Source organism: Papaver somniferum, unplaced genomic scaffold (genome assembly GCF_003573695.1).
Source record: "Papaver somniferum cultivar HN1 unplaced genomic scaffold, ASM357369v1 unplaced-scaffold_75, whole genome shotgun sequence".
Classification (NCBI taxonomy): domain Eukaryota; kingdom Viridiplantae; phylum Streptophyta; class Magnoliopsida; order Ranunculales; family Papaveraceae; genus Papaver; species Papaver somniferum.
In genome coordinates, this window is record NW_020650415.1 from 1,157,186 (window position 1) to 1,185,073 (window position 27,888).

At 37.1% G+C, this 27,888-nt stretch overlaps 2 protein-coding genes across 4 annotated transcripts; both read right to left on the bottom strand.

Moving 5' to 3' along the window:
* Positions 1-11,914: 11,914 nt before the first annotated feature.
* Positions 11,915-13,830, bottom strand: LOC113344186. 2 transcript variants are annotated; one of them, XM_026588202.1, is made up of 3 exons: positions 13,686-13,830; positions 12,805-13,188; positions 11,915-12,658 (listed from the first exon to the last, which is right to left on the bottom strand). In XM_026588202.1, exons 2-3 carry the CDS (start codon positions 13,186-13,188, stop codon positions 12,179-12,181), a joined length of 864 nt encoding a protein of 287 aa, XP_026443987.1. In that variant the 5' UTR covers positions 13,686-13,830; the 3' UTR covers positions 11,915-12,178. The 2 variants fall into 2 exon arrangements, with proteins under 2 accessions (XP_026443987.1, XP_026443986.1); XM_026588201.1 differs by lacking the exon at positions 13,686-13,830 and adding an exon at positions 13,420-13,658.
* A 358-nt stretch (positions 13,831-14,188) lies between these two features.
* LOC113344234 (exocyst complex component SEC10b-like) lies at positions 14,189-21,904 on the bottom strand. 2 transcript variants are annotated; one of them, XM_026588241.1, is made up of 25 exons: positions 21,745-21,904; positions 21,527-21,604; positions 21,173-21,439; positions 21,015-21,089; positions 20,469-20,570; positions 20,280-20,330; positions 20,087-20,192; positions 19,538-19,657; positions 19,352-19,443; positions 18,717-18,885; positions 18,561-18,637; positions 18,387-18,485; positions 18,190-18,280; positions 17,752-17,837; positions 17,480-17,647; positions 17,160-17,213; positions 16,948-17,076; positions 16,720-16,812; positions 16,462-16,608; positions 16,222-16,319; positions 16,058-16,142; positions 15,808-15,866; positions 14,925-15,023; positions 14,747-14,830; positions 14,189-14,605 (listed from the first exon to the last, which is right to left on the bottom strand). In XM_026588241.1, the coding sequence occupies exons 2-25, from the start codon at positions 21,602-21,604 to the stop codon at positions 14,527-14,529; spliced, it is 2,508 nt and encodes an 835-aa protein (XP_026444026.1). In that variant the 5' UTR covers positions 21,745-21,904; the 3' UTR covers positions 14,189-14,526. The 2 variants fall into 2 exon arrangements, with proteins under 2 accessions (XP_026444026.1, XP_026444027.1); XM_026588242.1 differs by having other exon boundaries at positions 21,527-21,704; positions 21,812-21,892.
* Positions 21,905-27,888: the final 5,984 nt, after the last annotated feature.

The following is a 27,888-nucleotide window of genomic DNA, read 5'->3' on the forward strand; positions in this document are numbered from 1 at the left end:
CAATCATAGATTTGAATTCCATCTTGTTATAATCAACATCGTGAATACATGCATAGAAAATCCTTGTAATAGAATCAAACCCTTGACCAAGACCATCAAAGATATTTCCAAGCTTGAATTTTGTAAAGCATACCAAATCCTCTTCATGCCCACTAGAGAAATCCAACCTCTTTTCTAGAATGAAACCTTTTGAAGAAATCTTATCAAACATTCTAGCACAAGAATCATCCACAAACCTAATTCTAAGAGAGTTTTGGTCACAGGTAGGATTCAAGCTAGAGTATTTTGAGTTTTTAGAACTCCTTTTTGTGCCCTTAGACTTCATCATAGATCTAAGAAATTGAAAGGAGCAAGAGGATTTTACTTACTTGGAGTGAGATTTGAACACCCTTTATTTCAATTTCTCCAAGGAGGCTTTAGTGGAGGAAATACATAAAACCCTAGGTTCACGTACGCGGACGGGTAAAGAAGAAGATTAGGGTGCGCGAACTTCTTCTTTATAAGGCCACATGGGCTTGGACCCGTTTATGAACTGCGACCCACATAAGAAAGATGGGATTTTCTTAGCCATTTGCACATTAAAGGTTATGCATTCCGCGGCCACACACATGTGAATGACAACGGATGCAATAGAAATCTAAAATTGATATTCAAACAACGAATAACAATATTGTACACAACTTAAACCATTTATTGCCCCATTCCAAGATATATACAAATGGGGAAATGCCAGCCTTGTTACCAAGAGGAAAAATGCGCAGAGGAATTCTCATGCGAAATTTCTGGTTGATATGTGTGAACAATCCCTGTAGTATAATCAAAGTAATGATGATAGTCAGGGCAGTTAGAGCTTTCTATCCTTCGTTTGTACTGGCTAGAAGAAGGATACCTACGATTTCTGGGTTGTACAGTATTAACAGATTTAACATATACAGAACCCTTTTCGGAATGATTCTTAGATTTAACAGATTTAAGTTTTTCTAAGAATTTAAAGACGCCTTCGAATGCTTTGAACAGATCTTTATAAATTGATCCATTGCGACAGTATTCCTCAAAGAGATCAAGAGTTAATCCAGTGAGATTCCATATCCTTGACCGTATTGAGCGTTTTCTCAATCTATCCTTCTTTTTATTTTTTCCTTCTGATTTATTCTTAACATCTAAATCTCCCCTTTTATATGAAGTAAGATTATCATGAAAAACAAGAGGTTTTAGCCATAATAATCTTTGAACAATCTTTAAGGATTTCTGGCGTGCGTTACAGATGCCAAGAGCAAGTTTTCCAAAGAAATTTCCCATAGGGTAATATATAAGGAACGAACAAACAGAAACTTATTAGGTTTACGGTGTTTGCTTGCTCTGATACCAATTGAAAAGGCGGGGGTCTAACAACACCACCCAATATTTCGCTTAGCAAGTTGTATGGACAAACTCGAATATACTTTTAAGAGAATCAACAAGACTCAATCAATTAAAAGTACATCAACGAGTTTATATCTCTCTTTTGATTTGATTTACTCAAGCAATACTGCGAGTTCTAATCAAATACAAGGAATAACTTGGATGGTACCAAAGACCAATATCCAAGGATCAATCAATATCAATCAACAACCAAAGGTCGGATTTCCAATTGAATGATTCAAATGCACAACCTGCATTATTTCAATCATAAAGATAAAACAATATTATGCGGAAATTGAAGTAACACAGACACAAGAAATTCTGTTAACGAGGAAACCGCAAATGCATAAAAACCCCTGGACCTAGTCCAGATTGAACACACACTGTATTAAGCCGCTACAGACACTAGCCTACTCCAAGCTAACTTCGGACTGGACTATAGTTGAACCCCAATCAATCTACAACTTATCCAAGGTACAGTTATTCTCCTACACCTATGATCCCAGCAGGATACTGCGCACTTGATTCCCTTGGATGATCTCACCCATAACTAAGAGTTTCTACGATCCAAAATCGCAGGCTTAAACAATAAAAAAAATTGTCTCCCGCAGACAAGTCTATCAAAGGATTAATCTGTCTCCCACGGATAAACCCTAAAGGTTTTATTACGTCTTTTGATAATAATCAAGGTGAACAGGAACCAATTGATAATCCGGTCTTATCTTCACGAAGAACAGCCTAGATTAATCAATCACCTCACAACAATCTTAATCGTATGGTAACGAAACAAGATGTTGTGGAACCACAAACGATGAGACGAAGGTGTTTGTGATTACTTTTTATATCTTGCCTATCGGAGATATCAAATCTCAAGCCAATCAATATGATTGTACTCGTACGATAGAAGATACAAGATCAGGTCACACAACTACGATAGAAGTAGTATCGGTCTGGCTTCACAATCCCAATGAAGTCTTTAAGTCATTTAACCTGGTTTGAGAAAAGAAAACCAGAGGGTTAAAGGAGAATTGACTCTAGTATGCAAACTAGTATCACACGCAAGGTGTGGGGATTAGTTTTGCACAATACTAGATGTCTTCTATATATAGTCTTTCAAATCAAGGTTTTGCCTTGGTTACAAAGGAAACAATATCCACCGTTAGATGAAAACCTGATTTAGATTCAAGCTAATATTTCTCAACCGTTAGATCAAAAACTTAGCTTGTTATACGCACTTGAACTACACGCCTCTAGGTTTTGTTAACTCTACCCAAACGCGTGTATTGTTGGTTCAATAATAGTTTACCAAAAGGTTAGCCATATGAGCATTTCATATCCACCATGTTCTTCTTCACCATAACTAGTTCAAATGACTGAGATGAACTAGTTAAGAGAGTTGTTCAATTGCAAGGAAATCTCATGTACTACACAAGACACAATTGAAGCAAAGATGATTTGATTCACTCGAATCGGTTCATGAACTTTTATAGCCACGGTTTGCAAACTGTATTCCTTAGTCTTTATAATTTAAGTTCAGAAATCATCTTCAGATATATAACCTTTCTCAAGTTCACAAACTAGGTTCGCGGACTTAAGCAACCGGTAGAGTTTACAAACTCCAGCAGAAAATTTCCGAAAAGACTTTCCGCCGGTTCGCGGACGCATCTAGTTTGTCAACTCCAGCAGAATTTCTCGGGATGAGAAGTTCGGCAGTTCGTGGACTTGGATCACGTCATTCTCCGGTTTCTCTTGATCAAAAAAGTTCGCAAACTTTGGTTCAAGGAATAGGACTTATACATAAATGTGTTTCCACAACAATGTTTATGTCCACCATTGGTTATGTAATCTAAACTCTCATTTCAATCATTGAAACATTCTTACAGGACGTTATGTAGTTGTTACACCATTTCTTGTCAAAGAAATTTTCAAAGTGATTGAAACCTATCATGACTTTCGTCACTAGGTAAAGATAAACTTGGTCGAAGCGAAAATCTTACCAACACATATTTCGAGATATATATAGGCGAGGTATACTCTGCTCGAAATACCAAATGTGTATAATTCAAGTCTATATATATAGCATAAGACTTCTTGTCTCAAAGAGTAAGAGATAGAGTAGATAGACTTTTGAGTGACAGATAACTTCAATTTTCACCATGTTCTTCTTCACCATAACTAGTTCAAATGACTCAGATGAACTAGTTAAGAGAGTTGCTCAATTGTAAGGAAATCTCATGTACTACACAAGACACAATTGAAGCAAAGATGATTTGATTCACTCGAATCGGTTCATGAACTTTCATAGCCCCGGTTTGCAAACTGCATTCCTTAGGCTTTCTAAGTTTAAGTTCAGAAATCATCTTCAGATCTCAAGTTCGCAGACTAGGTTCGCGGACTTAAGCAACCGGTAGAGTTTACAAACTCCAGCAGAAAATATCGGCAAAGACTTTCCACTGGTTCGCGGACGCATCTAGCTCGTCAACTCCAGCAGAATTTCTCGGGATGAAAAGTTCGGCAGTTCCCGGACTGAGTTCGCGGACTTGGCTCACGCCATTCTCCGGTTTCTCTTGATCAACAAAGTTCGCAAACTTTGGTTCAAGGAATAGGACTTATACATAAATGTGTTTCCACAACAATGTTTATGTCCACCATTGGTTATGTAATCTAAACTCTCATTTCAATCATTTAAATATTCTTATAGGACGTTATATAGTTGTTACACCATTTATCGTCAAAGAAATTTTCAAAGTGATTGAAACATATCATGACTTTCGTCATTAGGTAAAGATAAACTTGGTCGAAGCGAAAATCTTACCAACACATATTTCGAGATATAGATAGGCGAGGTATACTCGGCTCGAAATACCAAATGTGTATAATTCAAGTCTATATATATAGCATACGACTTCTTGTCTCAAAGAGTAAGAGATAGAGTAGATAGACTTTTGAGTGACAGATAACTTCAACTCTTCACCTTTTTGTCGAGAAGTTCCACCGGTTCCTTGAGTAGTTCTTCTTATTGTATGATGAACCGCCATGAATTCCTTGATCTCAACTACGCTTTTCTATCCTAATCCGAGGCTTAGCTATAATAGACTAGAAATCAAGACTTATAGTTTTGATCACTAACATTGACAAAGATGCTTGAGATAGCAACGCATGCGAGGTCGACCGAGCAATGATTTAACAGTCTCCCCTTTTGTCAATTTTAGTGACAAAACTATCAATACATATGGAACACAAAAAAGATAAAGAAACTTTAGTGGCTCATATTCCATAGTCTAATCTTCAACATTCCTCGAAATATTCGTCACTTCCAAGTACTCCAATGATCCCAAAGGTTGTAAGTTTAGTATCACCGTTGTTGAAGATCCATATCCATAACAATGAGAAAGCATCGGTCTCGATCATTGTTATATAATGTCATAGTATTATTACACAGTGTCAAAGTCCAATTGTATCAAAACTTCAACAATAATACTATGGTGATATGTATCACTCCCCCTTATTCAATACTCCATCTCACATGGAAACCACTCCTCCTTACACAATGATCCGAAAACCATATGTATTTGTAGTGTGAACTACATATTAATTCTCCCCCTTTTGTCAATAAAATTGGCAAAGGTACAAGAACGGGATCATAATGAAATTTCCGTAAGAGACATTTCATGACGAAAAGAAGAATACATACCAACTTAATTTAGATGCAATCATATATCCGAAGCTAATAGCATTCATCAAGGAGTTTAAAGATACAAGATAACCCCTCTAATATTCCACATCCGTATTCCCCACAAAGATATGGCAATTAAGCACAAATTCAAAATAACTCTTCCCCATTTAATGTCATTCCCAAAAAAACAACAAGAGCGACCTTAATTTCACAAGAAAAGAAGGATTTTATTGGACACCAAAAACCATGAGAATGATTTCCTATATCCAAAAACTCAATAAAATTAATCACAAGTAAACCCATGATTAATTTAACCGGAATACACAATCAAATTAAACACACAAGGTGATCAACTTAATTGATTATGCTCATATAAGAAAACTTACGGAACATATGACTAACATAACCATTGGACAATGATTAGGATAGTCGTTCATATACTCAACACAAAGGCTTATGAAATATATGAATACTCAAATAGACTAATTACAAGAGAACCCATAATTAATCTAATTGGAATACACAATCAAACTAATCATGAAAGTAATCAATTTAATTGTCAATTATTTTGCTCGACATAAGAGAACTTACGGAGCAATAACTAAATAACCAAACGAGATGATTAATTTAGTTCAAAATGCTCGACATAACATACCTCACGGAACAACCAACAAAGCCAATCATAAAATAATCAAATCCGTTGTATCGTGATCAACATAAGACACATTACGGAGCCTCACAGTAATACATAGGATATGGATCAATAAAGATCTTTACTGTGGAATACACAAGGATTCGTTCTATCTTCCATCATTATATTCATAACAAATATTAATAGACATAATCCTTGAAAACAAAAGATTTTAACCTATCTTCCATCAAAAAATTGAAAATGTAGGCTTAACTTTTGTATTTGTCAAAAGTCTATTCATCCTTTAATCAGTAGTGAATACCAATTCACGAACGACTTTAATTTTGACAACATATGGGACCTTCAGGTTCACGGACGCAACCATACATATCCCATAAAAAATTGCAATATAACAAATCACAAAGATTAATACTGCAAAACATCATCCTCCAACTATTTTTAGAATTTTAAACCTAAAAACCTAAAAAAGAAACAAGAAGATGAAAAATAATAGCTATGTGTAGTCACAATCATTGCTATTCAAGCACTAGTTATTCTTCCAACTAAATCAAAAAGAAGACATACTAGGAAATAATAAGAACACGAATTACTTATCTTCTTCCTCATCAGAGATACTCCAAGATGCTTGAATTGCGTTCGAATCTTCCTTGAGCTCGGGAAACTTCGCTGCAACCAAGGACAATTGTTCTTGAACACACTTTACTCTTAAATCAACCTTACACACACCTGAATTTTTTGAAGAAGGCTCACGGTGGTGGGTCACTGAAATCAAGAAAAGCGATTCTTTGCCGCTCGCAGGCATTTTCCCTTATGCGCCTAAAGGTACACGGACGAACCAGTTTGGGAACCCCAAGAGAGTTGCCAATTGAATCAAACCCACGATCATGGAAAATTTGACTGATCAAGCATGGATATCCCAACGTCTTGACAGGTGAAGTCATCGAAATCATTTGAGAGATAATAAAACCACAAATATCGAGACTAGGAATACTCGTTTCAAGGAAATAGACCAATTCCGCAAACTCACGACTCCACCAATAATTTTCAATTGTGGATGGACAAATATTGGGAATACCAAGTTTTCAAAAAGCTATCAAAGTAATACTAAGATCATTAGTAGGGAACTTTCCTTGACTCCAAACGACCTTCTTGCCACAAAGCCCAACCGAGATATCATCACAAGATGGACGTTCATCACATGGTCTAGGGAGACGTACGTTTCTTTACCAATCATAGATTTGAATTCCATCTTGTTATAATCAACATCGTGAATACATGCATAGAAAATCCTTGTAATAGAATCAAACCCTTGACCAAGACCATCAAAGATATTTCCAAGCTTGAATTTTGTAAAGCATACCAAATCCTCTTCATGCCCACTAGAGAAATCCAACCTCTTTTCTAGAATGAAACCTTTTGAAGAAATCTTATCAAACATTCTAGCACAAGAATCATCCACAAACCTAATTCTAAGAGAGTTTTGGTCACAGGTAGGATTCAAGCTAGAGTATTTTGAGTTTTTAGAACTCCTTTTTGTGCCCTTAGACTTCATCATAGATCTAAGAAATTGAAAGGAGCAAGAGGATTTTACTTACTTGGAGTGAGATTTGAACACCCTTTATTTCAATTTCTCCAAGGAGGCTTTAGTGGAGGAAATACATAAAACCCTAGGTTCACGTACGCGGACGGGTAAAGAAGAAGATTAGGGTGCGCGAACTTCTTCTTTATAAGGCCACATGGGCTTGGACCCGTTTATGAACTGCGACCCACATAAGAAAGATGGGATTTTCTTAGCCATTTGCACATTAAAGGTTATGCATTCCGCGGCCACACACATGTGAATGACAACGGATGCAATAGAAATCTAAAATTGATATTCAAACAACGAATAACAATATTGTACACAACTTAAACCATTTATTGCCCCATTCCAAGATATATACAAATGGGGAAATGCCAGCCTTGTTACCAAGAGGAAAAATGCGCAGAGGAATTCTCATGCGAAATTTCTGGTTGATATGTGTGAACAATCCCTGTAGTATAATCAAAGTAATGATGATAGTCAGGGCAGTTAGAGCTTTCTATCCTTCGTTTGTACTGGCTAGAAGAAGGATACCTACGATTTCTGGGTTGTACAGTATTAACAGATTTAACATATACAGAACCCTTTTCGGAATGATTCTTAGATTTAACAGATTTAAGTTTTTCTAAGAATTTAAAGACGCCTTCGAATGCTTTGAACAGATCTTTATAAATTGATCCATTGCGACAGTATTCCTCAAAGAGATCAAGAGTTAATCCAGTGAGATTCCATATCCTTGACCGTATTGAGCGTTTTCTCAATCTATCCTTCTTTTTATTTTTTCCTTCTGATTTTCTTAACATCTAAATCTCCCCTTTTATATGAAGTAAGATTATCATGAAAAACAAGAGGTTTTAGCCATAATAATCTTTGAACAATCTTTAAGGATTTCTGGCGTGCGTTACAGATGCCAAGAGCAAGTTTTCCAAAGAAATTTCCCATAGGGTAATATATAAGGAACGAACAAACAGAAACTTATTAGGTTTACGGTGTTTGCTTGCTCTGATACCAATTGAAAAGGCGGGGGTCTAACAACACCACCCAATATTTCGCTTAGCAAGTTGTATGGACAAACTCGAATATACTTTTAAGAGAATCAACAAGACTCAATCAATTAAAAGTACATCAACGAGTTTATATCTCTCTTTTGATTTGATTTACTCAAGCAATACTGCGAGTTCTAATCAAATACAAGGAATAACTTGGATGGTACCAAAGACCAATATCCAAGGATCAATCAATATCAATCAACAACCAAAGGTCGGATTTCCAATTGAATGATTCAAATGCACAACCTGCATTATTTCAATCATAAAGATAAAACAATATTATGCGGAAATTGAAGTAACACAGACACAAGAAATTCTGTTAACGAGGAAACCGCAAATGCATAAAAACCCCTGGACCTAGTCCAGATTGAACACACACTGTATTAAGCCGCTACAGACACTAGCCTACTCCAAGCTAACTTCGGACTGGACTATAGTTGAACCCCAATCAATCTACAACTTATCCAAGGTACAGTTATTCTCCTACACCTATGATCCCAGCAGGATACTGCGCACTTGATTCCCTTGGATGATCTCACCCATAACTAAGAGTTTCTACGATCCAAAATCGCAGGCTTAAACAATAAAAAAAATTGTCTCCCGCAGACAAGTCTATCAAAGGATTAATCTGTCTCCCACGGATAAACCCTAAAGGTTTTATTACGTCTTTTGATAATAATCAAGGTGAACAGGAACCAATTGATAATCCGGTCTTATCTTCACGAAGAACAGCCTAGATTAATCAATCACCTCACAACAATCTTAATCGTATGGTAACGAAACAAGATGTTGTGGAACCACAAACGATGAGACGAAGGTGTTTGTGATTACTTTTTATATCTTGCCTATCGGAGATATCAAATCTCAAGCCAATCAATATGATTGTACTCGTACGATAGAAGATACAAGATCAGGTCACACAACTACGATAGAAGTAGTATCGGTCTGGCTTCACAATCCCAATGAAGTCTTTAAGTCATTTAACCTGGTTTGAGAAAAGAAAACCAGAGGGTTAAAGGAGAATTGACTCTAGTATGCAAACTAGTATCACACGCAAGGTGTGGGGATTAGTTTTGCACAATACTAGATGTCTTCTATATATAGTCTTTCAAATCAAGGTTTTGCCTTGGTTACAAAGGAAACAATATCCACCGTTAGATGAAAACCTGATTTAGATTCAAGCTAATATTTCTCAACCGTTAGATCAAAAACTTAGCTTGTTATACGCACTTGAACTACACGCCTCTAGGTTTTGTTAACTCTACCCAAACGCGTGTATTGTTGGTTCAATAATAGTTTACCAAAAGGTTAGCCATATGAGCATTTCATATCCACCATGTTCTTCTTCACCATAACTAGTTCAAATGACTGAGATGAACTAGTTAAGAGAGTTGTTCAATTGCAAGGAAATCTCATGTACTACACAAGACACAATTGAAGCAAAGATGATTTGATTCACTCGAATCGGTTCATGAACTTTTATAGCCACGGTTTGCAAACTGTATTCCTTAGTCTTTATAATTTAAGTTCAGAAATCATCTTCAGATATATAACCTTTCTCAAGTTCACAAACTAGGTTCGCGGACTTAAGCAACCGGTAGAGTTTACAAACTCCAGCAGAAAATTTCCGAAAAGACTTTCCGCCGGTTCGCGGACGCATCTAGTTTGTCAACTCCAGCAGAATTTCTCGGGATGAGAAGTTCGGCAGTTCGTGGACTTGGATCACGTCATTCTCCGGTTTCTCTTGATCAAAAAAGTTCGCAAACTTTGGTTCAAGGAATAGGACTTATACATAAATGTGTTTCCACAACAATGTTTATGTCCACCATTGGTTATGTAATCTAAACTCTCATTTCAATCATTGAAACATTCTTACAGGACGTTATGTAGTTGTTACACCATTTCTCGTCAAAGCAATTTTCAAAGTGATTGAAACATATCATGACTTTCGTCACTAGGAAAAGATAAACTTGGTCGAAGCGAAAATCTTACCAACACATATTTCGAGATATAGATAGGTGAGGTATACTCGGCTCGAAATACCAAATGTGTATAATTCAAGTCTATATATATAGCATAAGACTTCTTGTTTCAAAGAGTAAGAGATAGAGTAGATAGACTTTTGAGTGACAGATAACTTCAATTCTTCACATACCTTTTTGTCGAGAAGTTCCACCGGTTCCTTGAGTAGTTCTTCTTCTTGCATGATGAATCGCCATGAAGTCCTTGAGGTCAACTACAATTTTCTATCCTAGTCCGAGACTTTGTTATAATAGACTAGAAATCAAGACTTATAGTTCTGATCACTAACATTGACAAACATGCTTGAGATAGCAACGCATGCGAGGTCGACCGAGCAATGCTCTAACACTATGGTTTCTTATTCTTTTATAAGAAACAATTTTTCGACATAGTTTGTAGGGTTTGTTTATTTGTGTTGAGTTTGACATTGTATTGTAGGAGAATATTGTTTTGGATTTTCTTTCGTACCCTTTCTGATGGAGAAGGTAGATAGTTTGTGATCTTTTATTCTTGACGATGATGTTCAGTCGAAGAGTTGTTTAGTTGTACACCATTTAATTTCGACAGGAGCTAGTTAAAGTTGCAAGATCGTTTGGAGAAACAAGTTGGTTTATTGTGTTGCGGATACGTTCCTATTTTTGTTGAAGACCCGTTGTGAGGAATTAAAAAGGTACCGCTTGGACACTTCAAGAGTTTAAAGAATAATGATACAATACTATAGAATATATATGCGTCGTGGTGTGGCTATGAAAAATAGCGCATACTGCTTGGAGAAAACACGATGCATGAATTTGAGAGGGCTACAATTCCGGCATGTTTTTCCGTCAACCTCTATTATCAATTGGCTATATTATTTGCTGATAATCAGTGTGAGACTTTCCGGTTGGTAAGAGCTACATTATAGCAATGATAGTATTTGGGAGTTTGCTCGTCTGCGACAGTTATTGAAATTGATTTCAATAGTGGCAGTCTATAGAGATGAAGGTAAACATTTCTATTGAGAAATTTGGTTCAAGAACGATATAGTTTTCTGTCAAGCTATTTTCTCTACATAGCATGAGAAGATAAACGCAACGGATCTTGAATAGCTTGGAGCTTGAGGAAGTTTCCAAAAAGGATTCAGATTATGGATGGGTGTGATTGGGTCTTTGTGTGAAGGACGGATTATCAGATTTCGCAACGTTGATGTACGTTTGGAGCAAGATTAGGAAAGGGATACACACAAGATGGAATATGTGATGTTATGCATTGATACGACGGTAACAATGAATTCGTCGACGTTAGTCACAGTTCTATCTGAGTTCAATTGTGTTGTTGTTTGACTGTCGCGAAGTTTAAACTACATGCTTGCAGCTTGTTAAGAAATTGATAAAAGACTAGATTGACAATTATGTTGAAGTCCGGAAAAGGACATCGTTGTCAAAGCCCGCTAAAGTTGCTGAAGTAGTGTAGAAAGCTATGACAAGTCTCTGTAAAGCTGGACATGTTTGGTGTTTTGGTATTTATACGATTGTTAAATATTCGATGAACTTTTATGGAAGAGTAAAACTCAATTGATGATATATGGTCGTAGGATGTCGTTTTAAACTCAGTTATGCCATGTTTTAGACACAGCATGCCATCCTTACATCTTGTACATTCTATCTCGAATCGTGTTTCCTGGAAACCCAATTGAGGGAGATTCTATATTACAGTCTAGAGAAATGTTCGCATCTATTTACATTCTATATCCCTCCATCAATCCCACTCTCGCAAATAAACAGCTTCCTAATCCTGTCTTGGAAGTCCCACTTCCTCTAATTGTTTAGTTGATTAAGCAGCCATGAGTTCTTTAGCTGTATATCTGCAACTTCCGCAAAACATTTAGCCTTTATCAAGCAGAAGTGAGTGCAGAATCCTAATAATGACCCGATTCGACATGTCTTGAGGATGTAGCATGAGGAAGCAGAATCAACTCCTCTACCCTGGATCACGACCCCCCATGTTTTTGTGTTGCTGCTGCTAATGTTGGTCATATTGGGAGTTTCAACTTTGATACCATTGTAGCTGTGGTTGTCCACATTTAGTTGTTCAACCAGGATAATCCCATCAGGGACGGGATTTCCTTCTTCCCATCTCCTAGTAACACCAACCCAGGTATCCGGATCAGCTTTCTTTTTATCAATTATGGATATTGGTATGGCAGTAAGTGGGGATCCTACTGGTGATATTCCTCCCTTATTCTTTGATGAGTAAATGTGCACAAGAAGAGGCACCTCGCCGATGTTCTTCACAATCTGTCGATGTTTGAGTACAAAAGGGGAATCCAGTTCAGTTCATATAAAAAAGGTACCTAAAGAAAATCAATTCAAATGCAACTTATACGAGCCAAGATTAATTTCCTGCAAATTCACCGGCAAACTTAAAAGAAAGGAATATATACCTCGGACACTGAATATGTCATCCACTCATGTAGCTTTTCGGCCGATATGGTAGGTACCTGCTCCTGACAAACTTCAACCTTATTTTCCCTAACAGCATTGTCCCTTCGCGATTGCTTCTCCAATTTGTGGCGGACCAACTCTAAGTCCGTACCGAAATCAGTATCCAAGTATGCCGCAGAAGAGGAACCCACTGCTGCTCTAATGTTGCGAACAATTTTTGCAATCGAGTATTCTTGTTTGCTGAATTTCAGATGACGACGATACAGAAGGACATTAGTCGAATGTGCCTCAATTAACCATCTCAACCTGGTCTTTACTTTTACTTCTGCTTTCTGAAACAAGAATGTATTACCACCTCGCATGCCTAATGACGATGCTGCCATCTGACAATTAAAAAATCCAAAGAAGGTCAAGATTGCAATGTTCAAAATTTTCGTTTCCAAATCTAATCTATTAACACCAAAAAAAAATATAGCAACAAATGTTAACCAGACATACGTACAAGCTTATTCAATCGAATACGAATGCCCTCCGTAATCCTAATTCTAACAAATTCATAGAATTAGTCTTAATTATATGCTAGTGCTTCTGAAATGGAGAAGCTTATCACTTACACTAGCAGGAGAAGTTATCTCATCAATTGTTCGGCCAAAAGATGGTTTTGTTTGTCGTACCCTGACTTTCTTGAAGCAAGCAAAAACTAATCCATCCATAAAACTATTTGTTTTCTTTTTCATCCTTTTTTAATTATTACCATGCTAGATTGACAAAATCCCCAACTCAGGTAGGAAGAGAAAAACATAATTTCAGGAATATAAATTCTAGACAAATTTAATAAACTTTGTCAAAGAAAAACAAAGAAAACAATTAAATTCCGAACCTCTATATATATTGAAGTACTCCTCTTCCTCTTATCCCGGTGAGTTGAAAATTCTGAAGAAAGAAGCAGAATTTCTCTGGGGGTTTTGAAATGAGTCCAGCGTTTTCATCTTAGTTGGGTCTTTTTAATAACACAACAGGAGGATTAGGATGTTATGTTTATCTTAAATTGTTGGTATTCAGTTGAGAAATCTGAGGTGGCAATGCCATGCATCATGGAGTCTAATACCACGTTCCCGCCCACGCTTTTCTTATACTTGTTTCGTGTGATGCTTGTGTTCCCTTTGCATTTAGACAATAATGTATGGTAGGGCACCAAGCTGATCCACTTGCACTAGGAAGGCTTGTCACCAAGCTAAGTTATACGGCAAGTCCCTCACTTTCCCAACGCGCACAAGTTAGCGTCTATTACCCTCGGGGTGATCACATTTATGAATGTTTCTGCTACTAGCCACACTTCAAAAGTATGGAAGATTGAACTCTCGCTTGTGCAGCATATGTAAGTGTCAGTGCAACTTATTTTGCACTGAATTTCAAAAGCAACCCAAACGACTATCTAAAGGGTTAGCAGTCAACGGCGTTTACAAGTTACAGAAATCCATTTGTATATACTCACAAGATACAACAAGACCAAAAAAACAAAAAACAAAAAGAATGTGTTGTTTAATTGGGGGCAAAGGAAGATTACAGGCATATCATATGTCATTTATGAATCTTCTTTTTACTTCTGCAATTGCTTGGTTCCTCATGTTTATCCAGTGATAGAAAAATTGTTGTCTGCCAGAAGTTGGTGAAGACCCCCCATCGCATTAGTTACATGACACCATACAATTACTTCTGTATTAACTAGAACTTTGCCACAAGGAACTGAGCCTGGATGCAAGTTTTGCAGATTTGTAATCTTCTCTGAGCTGAATGAACCTGTTGATTAACAGCCAAAACGAAATCACTATTTCATTTACCAAGAAGCTCTCAAGTAAATTACAAGCAGCTTTCAACGGATGGAAGTCCATTTGTATGAGGATGTAGTAAGTAGTGTAAGCAATACACAAAAAAAGTTACCTTTGTGCATCCTTTCTGATACTTGGGGTTCCCTCGAACAAAGTGGCAAGACTTTCAGGTGCAACAATGAAGACATTGGCCATGCTGAAAAATGAATAATATTTTGCGTTTTTAGATAAAAAAGGTATAAAAGCAAGTACAGACGAAAACAGAAACAAAACTCAGGTGATATACTCACATGCCCAACAATTCAAACTTCTCATCAACGGATGGAGCGTTGAAGGTGCGCACATATTCTCCGTACTCTGTTATATCACGTTTTAGCCGCAGCCCACCACTTCAGAAGAGAAACATAAAATTCACTAGTTAGGAGATGAAGGTAGACCCACTTCAATAGGTACAACCAAAGTAGAACTAAATGCGGAAACAGTATTTATCTGGAAAGTTTTTGGGCTTGAGAAATCAAGAGAAACAGGTTATACATAGTTTATAATTACCAATCCAAACCCAATTTAGATAGGATCATAACTTTTTGAATGAGGTGAGTTCATACGTGGAAAATCTACACTCGCCAATCACCAGATATCAACATCTACACCCTAGCAAACACACTTACTGTCTCGTTGATACAGAAGAAATATACCAGCTCTGGTTAAAAGGTTTTTCTCAACGGACTGGTGACTATATTAGTTAGGGAACAAGTAAACAACCATAATCCATACAGCCAAGTACTATCACATGTCTTGGTCAGGCTTTACTTTCTTCTGCTACTTGTCAAACTGGGTCCTAAAATGGTAGATTTGTTCTGGCAAATTCCTTGAGATGAAACTTTTCATCTTCTGCACCCAGGGTTTTCTTTTTCTGGCACTTCTATTAACCAAGGATGATCAATTGGAGGCAGAGTGAGAGGAGGAAGTTTGAGATACGGGTATTGCCTTTAAGAATGGTCACTAAAGGATGAAGTTTCATTAACAAAAGCCTTCAGGGAAACACTGAAGAAAAAAAAGAGAGGAGGTGGGCTAACAAAGTAAAAAAAACAAAGACGACAATGACCATCTAATCTGACAGTAGTCACTAGTCAGTATTAACAGATCATGAAGCATAGAGGTAAAGAACATTACCTGGGGTTAAATGTGTACTTCTGCCAATGGCTAAGCAGTCCTTTGTGCAACCGAGTTCCCTAAAATCAAAAAACACCTCAATCAGCAGTGAAATGTAACCAAAAACATTGGTGTTACTGCAATGATCGAATAAGGCAGTAAACATAGGAAGATTGCTCTAAGGTTATATCATGAGTATAGCAGTACACATTCTTGAAATTTTATTCTGAGGTTAATCATCCGGATATTTGAGAGAAATGGATTACTATACCAATTCTGTCAAAAAAGCTTGCTTGTTTAGACCTTCAAGAGCAGTGAATGAAACCTCAAGCACACGAGAGAGGTACGCAACAACTCTAATAAGGAGAAACGAAAAATGTCAGAAACCAGCTTCTAAATTCATAAAGTTCTGATTGGGGTTAAGCAGGTGCACACCTCGTACAGGCAGTTGTTGGACGGTGATCAGGAGCCATTCCATCTTCAGGTGATCGATAGTCTGTGGGCTTCTGTTCAGCAGAGAGTAACCGCTCCACCTACACAATGGTTTCAAGACCAATAAACACGGGTTGAGAGAAACGAAAAAACTGATTCACTTATTGACTACTATATTTATCAAGGAGATATAAGAGGACTACCCACACTAAAGAATTAGTTGAAATTTTAAACTTTACAGACCTCAGCCATAACTGTTTCAATGCACTGCTGAAGTCCTTTATAAGCAGCACCTTCTGCACTGGACATAGCTGTTGCCATCTCTTCACAAGATGCAGCATGTGCACCATCCACAGGAAGTAAGAGCCGAGAAATAGAGTTGGTAAAATACTGCCAATACAACAACCGTCAGGAATCCATAATCATACATGTTGTTTTTTTCCTCATCAGGGAAATTCAAAAATGAAAAAGAAAGAGGAATGAGTAACTTAAGGGACTCACCTGTTGAACTATAGCCACACTGCTAGCACAACGCTGTACGGCAACCATGAAAGATCTGAAACTGCTTTCACCTGCAGCAGCAGCGGCTTCAGCCTACACAAACATCACATTTTATATTGATTGTTGCAAGCTAAAAAAAGAAAAAGTTACTCGCAATCTTAATGAAAGGAGCATTAAAAAATATGGAAAAACTCAAATGCAAAAGAGAAGGAATTGGTAGGGAATTACAGCAGATGCAGCTGCAGCAGCCACCCTTCTACTGACACTAGTGCCAAGCACAAATCTTTCCCTCAACGCTGCAGCTTCATTAAGACTGTCTCTTGCCCGTTCGAGCCCTTCAGTGATATATTGACTAACCTGGAAAGAGAAAAAAAATTAAACATGGTAAATTCAGTGTCAAATTACTACTCACTCGAATTTTAAAACTAGCTAGTACTTACATGGTCCAGCAAGCAAGTGAACACTGCTTTGACATTAGATGCAAGTGTAGCAGGCTGCACAAGGAAACCATGGGAATCAATAAGAGTGAAGTACCAGGACGAAGTTGAAATGTTAGCAGGAGAAGCGCCATGCCTATAACTCAATGATCACATTGGGATCTAATATTATTCTTAAACGATCACAAGTTAATCAATGCAATTATATCGGGGGTGTATTGCTCGAAGGGTAATCCATGGAGTGGATTACAGCAATAGATTTAACAAAAACACAATAAGCCAGTATTTTGTATTGCAATACGACAGCAAACCCAACAACTTACTAGAGATGAAAATAAAGTGCATCTAGAAATCGCCTCTTCGTTCCAGCGCACAAACTCTGTCACTACCGTGACTGATATCTGCTGTTGGGATGATGCCACTGAAGCTCCTCTTGAGCGTCCAATTGTACCACTTGATTCAGTTTGGCTTTCAGCACGCAATTCTTCCATCTTTACACAGAAAATGCTTATTATGGTTGATGTATGTTACAAAAGTAAATTTACAGGTTTTAGCTTGACCTTCTCATATAGAAAGGTTTAACAGAATGTAATACCTTTGCATTAAAGAGCTGTCTAAGGGATGCTTGCTCATGTTCAGGATACTCATCCTTCTGGGCAACAAACAGGGATTCAGTGAGACCTGGACCATCAAAGCCAAAGGTAGATTTTATTAGTGCGTATAACAACACCACCCACCTTGACCATATTGCCCACAATTTATGGTTCCTAATCCAAAGACAACTTAAAGTAATTTCTTAGGTCATTTCGAAAAGAGAAAAAAATAAAAGTCAATTGTTTGCTGTATTGGTTAATACTAGATCAACTTGCAGCAAGGAGGTGATCTCATTTTGTATACAGACGATTCTAGGTCAGAAAATGACGCAGAAGCAAATTTACACAAGTTCAAAATATGAAGTGACTTTGCTCAACTTAATATGTTCATCTTCCAAAACATAGAGGAGAGTACTGCAAATGAGTTAAAACTGCATTACCCTCTACATCCAAGTCACCACACCCCACAGCTCGCAGGTCCCTTGCAAGTTCTTGGGTCTTTTCATATGCCACCGCCAAAATTCTAAGGTACTGCAACCTCACCCCAAACAACAACAGAAATTAGGATTGGCATGATTGGCCTTCAACTGGCAAGTAAATAAACATATATTCAAGAATATATTCAGTTTCAACTCACTAATAGAAGTCCGCCTTGATCAACTGGAGGCAAGTTCACAAGAGATGGCTTCACTAAAAGCTTATCCAGAAGTGCTGTTACTCGTTCCTCCAAAACTCGCTACGTAAATTAAGAGATAATGTTACAACACTAAAAGAAAATCATCCCTAGAAGGGAGGGGAGAGAGAGAGAGACCTGCACGAGGATGGCCATGACGTCGTTAGGAGAAGGAAACACAGCCATTATCGTGGCAGCTTCTTTCCTCACAGTATCTGCAGTAGAAAAATCCTAAAAATATCAATTACCCGAAGATAATTAACCCATCTATAAATTAAGGGAAATCCTGCAAACCTGTTATTTCTTTGTATAACGAAGCAAGTCCGCGTGAAACATCGCTGGGACTAACTTGTGAGCCCTGATCACCAAGAACCAACATGGTATCTGCATTCATTACCTCCGCATCCATAAACATTGGTCGAGTTCGAACATAATGTTGCATGGCACTTGTACCCCTGTTAAACTGCATGTACAAAATGAATAGGTAAGAAACAGATTGCTACAAGAAAACCTTCCCTCAACAACTCAAGTTCCCCTACATGGTAACCCTTCGGAACCATCTCAAGAAAAGTATATGAAACCTCTAGCTGAAAAATAAGCCCTAAAAGCAGGGGCGGAGCCAGGTTTTAGAAAATGGGTGGGCAAGTTATCAATTAACACATGTTTCAGGGGGTGCAAATGTGCTAAAATGCCTAAAATTTGGCTTAGATGATCATAATTGGGCTTGGGAGTCGGTTGGGCTGGGTGGGCAATTGCACACCCACCCTTCCATGTGCCTCCGCCCCTGCCTAAAAGAGTCCGTCGACAAGAAAAACGTAGCATCTAGGATACAACAGGGAAGTCCTTGAATAAGAGAGAACAAACTCAGATAGTATATATCCAAGATAGCATCACAGTTCAACTATTAATATCATTATCCAGAAACTCACCTGAGAGAGGATTTTAGCACATTCTGACATTGTTGATAATTCTCGTCTTTGCGATGCTGCGTCAAACCGGGATAACAACCTATTCTCGAGTTCTAAACAAGGGACAGAAACATAAAAAGCATAAATACGTAACCAAGAAAGGAACTGACAAACAAATGGAGAAACAGAGGAGATGCCAAAACCCACCATTACAATAGTCTTGAAGATTCGCAACTGCAACTTCTAAACCTCTGCTCGCAGTTGCATTTCCCATACCAGAAGGCACAGACATACCATGTCTTCCTATATCTTCTTCAGCAAATGCCCCTGAATTGAAATGTCATTGAACATTATTATTCTACAATTACTAAATATAGAACACAATCTTCATAATATTCGAAGCTAGGCCCTGAAATTACCCTGCTAGTAATATTTTTTCCAACAAACAACAGGAAGAAAAAAAAAACACACTATGTGTCTACATAGTACATTTCCATAATGATGCAAGGCCTAACTTAAAGTTTTAAAAGACTATGATAAAGTAAATAATATGGGGAAATGAACGTTCCTCTCAATAAAAGACCAAAACAACTTCCCTTAAGTTCTGCACAGACCTTTGCTTAAAAGGTAAGTCTTAGTTCTTTAAATTTTCTGCTAATAATCATTAGACAATCATGAAAATTAGGCTAGATGACATTATATTTTCGGAGTTGGAAGGAGAGAAAAATACAATTTACACCGAACTAACAAACATACGCAGTTTTTGTGCAGCTGAAGCCGCCTCAGCAACACGGCTATCATCAGAGAATAGAGGCGAAAGTTCTATTAGGTCGCCAGGGCTGCTGTTAAACTCCATCAAGTACTGCATTATAAATTACCAACATTCGGTTAAAGCGATACTTAAGAAAGATGGGAACAAAGATAAAACCTAGTACTTCTTCTTCACTACCTTTATAAGCTCAATCGTCTGACTAGCAGTTTCTCTTTGAGAATCTGCACTCTGACAAATAACGATTCACATTTGTTAGAAAAGAGAAAAGCTGAGAGGAACCAAAAAGTGTTCTATAGTTGTATACCGTAAAATATGAATCACACAATAAAGATAGTATCAGCTGCTCAATAGACAGAAGTAGTTTACCTGCAGATGATCTCCGATCTTTGCAGCAGTTTGTCCAACACTAGATATACGTGAGTCCAGCCTTGCAAAGCTATCAAATAGGCCATCTACACCTTTCTCGAGCTGGAAGGGACAAAGAGCTACTGCCGTTAATCGACACTTGAACCTACATATAGATTACATAGCATGACTTTTGATGAGGTCATCTTCTGTAGAAGTCTGGTGATTTTAGGAGTAGCTATTTTGAGTCTTGACGACCAGTCACACTAGATAATTCTGGGCTACTTCAAGTAGGTTTGTATCCATATTCCTTGTTATCAGACCTAAAATATCCACCTCGAATTTGAAAATTGAAGTCCATGTTGGCCTATGTATAGTATCTAGGAATCAATATCATATTATGGGTGTTCCAGTTATAACTTATAAGTGACTTAGCATACACAACTATGATGAAGTGTAAGTTACTTTGAAGGTTTCAAATTATCATCCCTTTGTATCCTCTTCCACAAAAACGATATCTAAAGACGCAAAATCCAACAGAAACATTTTAATTGTGACAGTGCTAACCTCAGATAGTGTCTTTCGATGCTTAGAGTCCTGAACAGAAACCTCTTTCTTCAAATTCAACAGTTTCGAATCAACCTTCAAAACAAAATACACTCATTAAGAGAAGAATTCCTGGTAATATAACAGCAATTCATCAGTCCAATTCCACAATAACATACCTGTTGTCTCAGATCAATCAACTCCCTACAAGAATCCTTAAACAAATTCAAAAGAGCATCAACTTCAGGAAATAACGGACTCGTCGTAAGTCCTGCACCTCCTTGTGCAGCTGCTTTCGCGGCAGCATCAGATGGTATTCTTGAATGTCCATAAGGTAAACCATCATGTATTCCTCCACCTTCAGATGAATCAGTTTCTTCTTCTTGAAATGAAGGAAGCAACTCATTCACCAAGTTCCCAAATAATGCATCAAATGAAAAATCACCCTAAAAAACACCAACAAACAAAATTCAATTCGTCGAGCAAGTAAGAGGCAACAATTACTGAAGTAGTAGTCTGTGTGATTTTGTTACCTTGAAATCATCAATGTCGAGAATAAGTGGTAACGAGCTAACAGATGTTGATTTTGAACCATCTCTACCTTCTTTCATCTAATCAAAATCCAATTCCCAGCACAAATTCAGTCTTAATTCAATGAAATCACAAGTTGAAATCGAAAGTTTAACCTGTGACCTACTCCTCTTATACCAACTGAGAATAGAAAAAAGTGGAAACAAAAATCAATCAGTACCTCTGAGATGGATCACAGTAGTGACAGGGAGATGAAGGGATTCAAATCCAAATGAGTAAATTCTTACTTCTTCTTTGTTTCGATCGATCAAGAGGAGAGAGAGAGGGGAAAGACTCTGGTTCCAGGTCTGATTTAGGGTGTAATTTTTGGGAGTATTATTATTTTTCTTCCCATTACAACAAGAAATTGGGGAGAGGAAATAGAAGAGTTAAAATACAATTTTACCCTCAGAAATGTCTGAACTCTAGTGATGGGTTTTCTGCTTTGTGGCCTGCCAGGTGACTAGATGAGGATCGAGGAACTAGTCGAATCAGTGAGTAACACCTAGTTTTTTTTAATCTGAAATTGACGATTTGACTGATATCACCAGACTCATCTGAATTTGATTCAATATATTCGTTTTTTGAGTCGGGTTTAACTCATTTGATTCAAAGTATATGATTCAGTGACTTGGTCTCATGAGTTGGGGACATTTTATTCCTTGACTTAAATGGGTCTGAATCATGAATCATGTCTGAGTCAGATCGCGAGTCAGATTTGACTCAAAATAAAAGAAAAAAAACAAATAATCTGACATCTGGGAGCAAATATATACACGAAAAAACAGCTGATTCACCAAGTTCCCAAATAATGCATCAAATGAAAAATCATATACAATTACAACAACAAACAAGCAAAGTTGAATCTCCCGTGTAGAGGCGTTTTTTTTTTGTTACCTTAAAATCATATATGTTTAGGAATAAACGGTAACGAGCTAACAAATGTTGATTTTGAGAATAAGCGGTAACGAGCGGAAGACAATCAGTCCCTCTGAGATGGATCACACTAGTCACGTGAAGATGATTGGATTCAAATCCAAATGAGAAAATTCTTACTTCTTCTTCTTTAGGGTGTAATTTTTGGGAGTATATTCAAGATTCAAGAGCAATGTTGGGCCTGGCATATACCAATGTATGGTTCATAGACCATAATGGGCTGATCTGAAAAACAATATTATACCACCTCCACTTCAAAATACTATCGGTCTTTCATGTTAGCCTAAAATTATCATAAAAATAGGCCAAATTGAAGAAGAAAAAATATGTAATTGTTTTCCAGAAAAGGAGGAACTATATAAGTATCAGTATTATTTACCTTGGAGATGAGTAAAATTTCCATGTCAGCCGTGAGATGTATAACAAAAAGTAGTCAATTTTCCGTTGGTTATTATTGTGGAAGAAGAATTAGGGATTATTTTTGTACCTTATGCTGCTTTTTATCCTTTTCTTACGTCCGACAAACATCCAACACATTTATCTCTCTCAACAATATTTTTATATCAGCCTAAAAAAATAATTGTTGGATTTCTCAAGGAATTTTACACATGATACAATGTGTGTTATCTACAATTCTAGATCAATAGTATCGAAAATATATCTATTTGGATTAATTAGATTGTAGCATGCCAGGAAGTATCGGAGAAACGTGAGCATTTTACTGACCTATCAAGAAGTTGTCGAGAAACTTACTAGAATTTTAAATTACGGAAGAAATAACCAAGAAACAGCGATTACTTAAATTCTGGAAATTGCAGTACTAAGGAGTTGTTTGCATAGTAAAAGTTAATTCCAAAAATAAGAAGCAAGAACAATTGTGAACTAATCCCAAACTAATTTTGGTTTTTTCACTTATTAAGACTAAAGAGAACTTCCTAAACGGTATTCAAACACCCTCTGATTATTTTCTCGAATTCCGAAATATCGTTGTATCCAAACAATAATGTGTTAGTGTCTCCACGCATACATACTATTTACCTTTGCATTTTTCTGCTTTCTATGTCAGTTACCTCCTTCATATATACCTAACTACAAGGGAAAAAATTTTAGGTGTAGTATAAAATTCTTGGCACGCCAACACTGAAATATGTATAGGCACCAAAGATGAAAGTAAACATCAATACATCATACAATCAGTTATTTGATAAGTTTGTCTAATATAAAGCTAAAGGATATTGTTAAGGATCGAGCAAGAGAGAGGAGAGCATAAACGCGCGGAAGCTTAAAAGACTACATTGATAATAATTTTGGTGTATTAATTTTCATGGCTTAATAGCCTATTTATATTGTTCACAAACTTGACGACCACTCAAGGTACTTTCCTAACTAAGATCAAACTCTAAACATAGACACTTTTCTAATATAACTCTCACAACTTAATGTGCATATCTCCTAAATATAGACTCTCATATGTTATTTCCTAATACCCTACCTCAAGATGGAGCATGTAGATCACGAATGCCCATCTTGGACCAAAGAAATTTAACTTCGGTTTTCTTTCTTTTCTTTTTTTTTTCTTCCAACGCTTTTGCGAAAAAAAAAATCTTCAGATCGTAGTTTAAGGACGTTTCGGTCCCCTTCGTAGTATAAGGACATTACGGTCCCATCTTCGTAGTTTAAGGACGTTTCGATCCCCTTCGTAGTTTAAGGACTTTTTTTTGGTCCCATCTCGTAGTTTAAGGACGTTTCGGTCCCCTTCGTAGTTTTTGGACATTACGGTCCCATCTTCGTAGGACGTTTCGGTCCTCTTAGTAGTTTAAGGACATTTCGGTCCCCTTCGTAGTTTAAGGACATTTCGGTCCCCTTCGTAGTTTTAGGACGATTTCGGTCCCCTTCATAGTTTAAGGACATTACGGTCCCCTTTGTAGTTTAAGGACGTTTCGGTCCCAATGGAAGTTTAAGGACATTCCGGTCCCGATCGTAGTTTTTGGACATTGCGGTCCCCTTCGTTTCTTCAGTAGAATACTTTTCGTACTCTTGGTTTCTTTTTTTTCAATAGAATACTTTTCATACTCTCTCGAAAACTCATAGGATTTTAACCTACTATCGTTGTTTTTTTCGTATCATCTCTTGGTGATTTTTTTTTTCTTTTCGCACAATCTTGTTGTTTCTTATTCTCTTCTTATCTTGTTCCAGTCACGCTTTTTTGTTTTCAATATTTTATTACAATCTTTTCTTGTCTCGTTTCTTTCTTCCTTCTTCAACGTTGTTGTTGTTTCTCCCACTCTTCAGGGTAGACTACTTTCAGTCAAGCTTATGTTTGCAAACCACTCAGGCATTTAAACAAACACCTTATGTGCATATCACAAACTACAAGGAAGGAAAGAGTTTGGTTTGGTTTCTAACTCTTGCCACATCTTCTTCCCTACAAATTTGATTTCATTCACACTCATAACATTCATTCAATTCAACAGAAACACCATAATCTTCTAATTCATCTCAAACTAGTCGAGCACCTTTTTAATCTCCATTAACACCATCTCTACTTAGTTACCAACATCAGACCATGGATGGATAACCATCCAACACCATCACTTCAATCACCAAATTACGGCAATAGGTTCCTCAATCTCCTCCATCTGTGCTTCTCTCAACGTTGTTTCTAACAACTCGAGCAGTCACAGCCAGCCACCTTCAGCAAACAGCGACATAACTGTCATCTGTTCTTCTTCATTCAATCCTCGGTTTCCTTTGCAGTCAAATTTTAGCTCAAGCCATCTTCACAGAGTCCCGTTCTTCACCATCTCTCTTATCACCGAGAATCCCCAGCAATATTTCCTCTCAAACTCCAGCAGAAACATACGTCTTATTCGCCATCACTGCCCAGCACAAATTCGTGCTATCCAGTTGATAATACCCATTGCCAGACTCCACAACTAATCATCCCGGAACTGACAGAAACTCAACACACTACAGCACTCTTCATCTTGTTAACTTCACAGCAAGTTCTGACTTGTTTAAACACGACCACACATCCCTTCATCAATAAACTCACTAGGGTTCTTCTCTGCATTCTCAAAACGGATTCGAACCCCATGAATGACTTCAGTCATCGTCAATCTCACCTGATGAGACAAACACCAACAAGCCTTCAAACACTTATTTCTTCTTCTTTAAAGAACTTTTCTACCACCAAACAAAAAAAACTAAAGACTTCTTCGGCTTTCTCTCCCTCTCCTCTCTCTTCCTCCAACCTGGCTCTGATACCATGTTAAGGATCGAGCAAGAGAGAGGAGAGCATAAACGCGCGGAAGCTTAAAAGACTACATTGATAATAATTTTGGTGTATTAATTTTCATGGCTTAATAGCCTATTTATATTGTTCACAAACTTGACGACCACTCAAGGTACTTTCCTAACTAAGATCAAACTCTAAACATAGACACTTTTCTAATATAACTCTCACAACTTAATGTGCATATCTCCTAAATATAGACTCTCATATGTTATTTCCTAATAGATATGTATATTTTCATATTTACTCGTACGATTCCCCATAACCCGCCGATTCTCGAAGAAATCCATGATGTGATATCGGGGAAAATTTACAACTAGGCTAAGATAGTGGACCCCCATCCGTAAGTGGCAAAAACTTTCATATCTCACCACGCCTCTAGCTATCCTGTTTGAACACTAGTGTTTGAGGTGGGGAAAAAGCACGAACCATGTTACCGTAAATACCTGAAAATTTATGTATACGAGATATCCTCCGCCTTTTGTGAGAGATTTGTCCAGATACTTGAACATTTCATCTACCCTTCGACGTGATGACAATTACTGGTTATGATGATGCGAAGAAGATTACAAACGTTAAAGTGATCAGGGAAAGCGTGGATGTTGTTTTTACACGTGAGTGAGGAAGAGCTGGCTAAATTGTCCAGAGAAACTCTTGGTTAGAATGAATCTAAGATCGAACTAGAGTTCAGCAGTGGTGCTAAAGAGGTGGAAAGTGCGAATTTATCAAAAGCAGTTGAAGAAGTTCAAGTTTACTAATTTGAAAAATAATAGTGTGAAGACAACGGAGAAAGTTACAAAAGATGAGTTGGTAATGGACGAGGAAAAAGTCAAATGAACTACAACTACATATGTATTATATACTCTCGGCAGAGATAATTTTTTCGACCTCACTGGAAACAAGGTGAATGCTCAATGTCTCCAAATTGTTAAGGAATTTTAAAATTGTTTTTCCTTGACTCCTAGTAGCACTGTAATGTGCTTTTACTTTCTGCATCTTTTATTTACATAATGCAATCTAACCTTTCCCTTTCAAAAAAAAAAGATTTACGAGTTAACATAGCCTCCAGTTTACCTTTACGAGTTCCATATATTTCTCTTGCTTATGCTTTTTTCCTTGTGTTTCCCTTGCATAAAGAAGTTTGTGATGTTTCGTATGGGTTCTATGACTTCTTTCACACTCGACTCCCTGAAATGCTTTTGGATGTTCTTAGGGCACTCAAATATAGTTTTGAAGATCTTTAATTACATACTGGTATAACCTACAAATTTGAGAAATATGTCTAAATCCATGTGTTTACAAACCTAAGGTTGTTTTGTTGCTATCATTATAGTTCTGTTAGCTACTGCTTCTTGGGAATGTATTTGGCTAAAAGTCTGAGCATTGTAATAACTTACCTCTTGTTATCTTAGATTTTTTAACTTCTTGGAATGCTCAAAGTATGTCCTTAAATTTGGTTTTTACACTATTTATAACTACGATCGACCTTGTCTAAAAGGTTAGTAGCCTGAATAGTTTACTTGGTGTGAAAGGAAAATTAGAGACGTCAATAATTTAATCTATGAAACTTAATCCTACCGGCACTGCCTCGTTATCATAGGAATCTTCTTGTGAGTTGAATGAAAGTTGTTCCCGATTCATCTTGGCAATTTCTTGGTTCCTCCATCGATTTTCTTAATTTTAAAGAAAAAAATTCGTTAATATATATTATAAACACGTGTTGAGAACAATGAGCAGAGTATTTACAATTATATCATCATGGGGTTCTGTAAATATCGATTTTTTTTTATATGATGAGCTGGTAACAAAAGCTTCCCGAGCTTGACTGCATCTTAAAGGAAGATATATCGAAATAATGAAAGATGATTTTCGAAATGGATTGAACAACTACTACTGATGAAAATTTGGAAAATTCTTCGAATTTGTCGATGTTAGCTAACCAAATGGTGAAATAAAACACATGTCGGGGTATAGCTAGGTTGATGACGTTAAAAGCCGACCCATGGTAATAAGTAACATATGTTCCGTACCTATTATCATATATATATTATTATACCTTTAATAATTTTCCTTCACCTTTCTCATATCATAAGA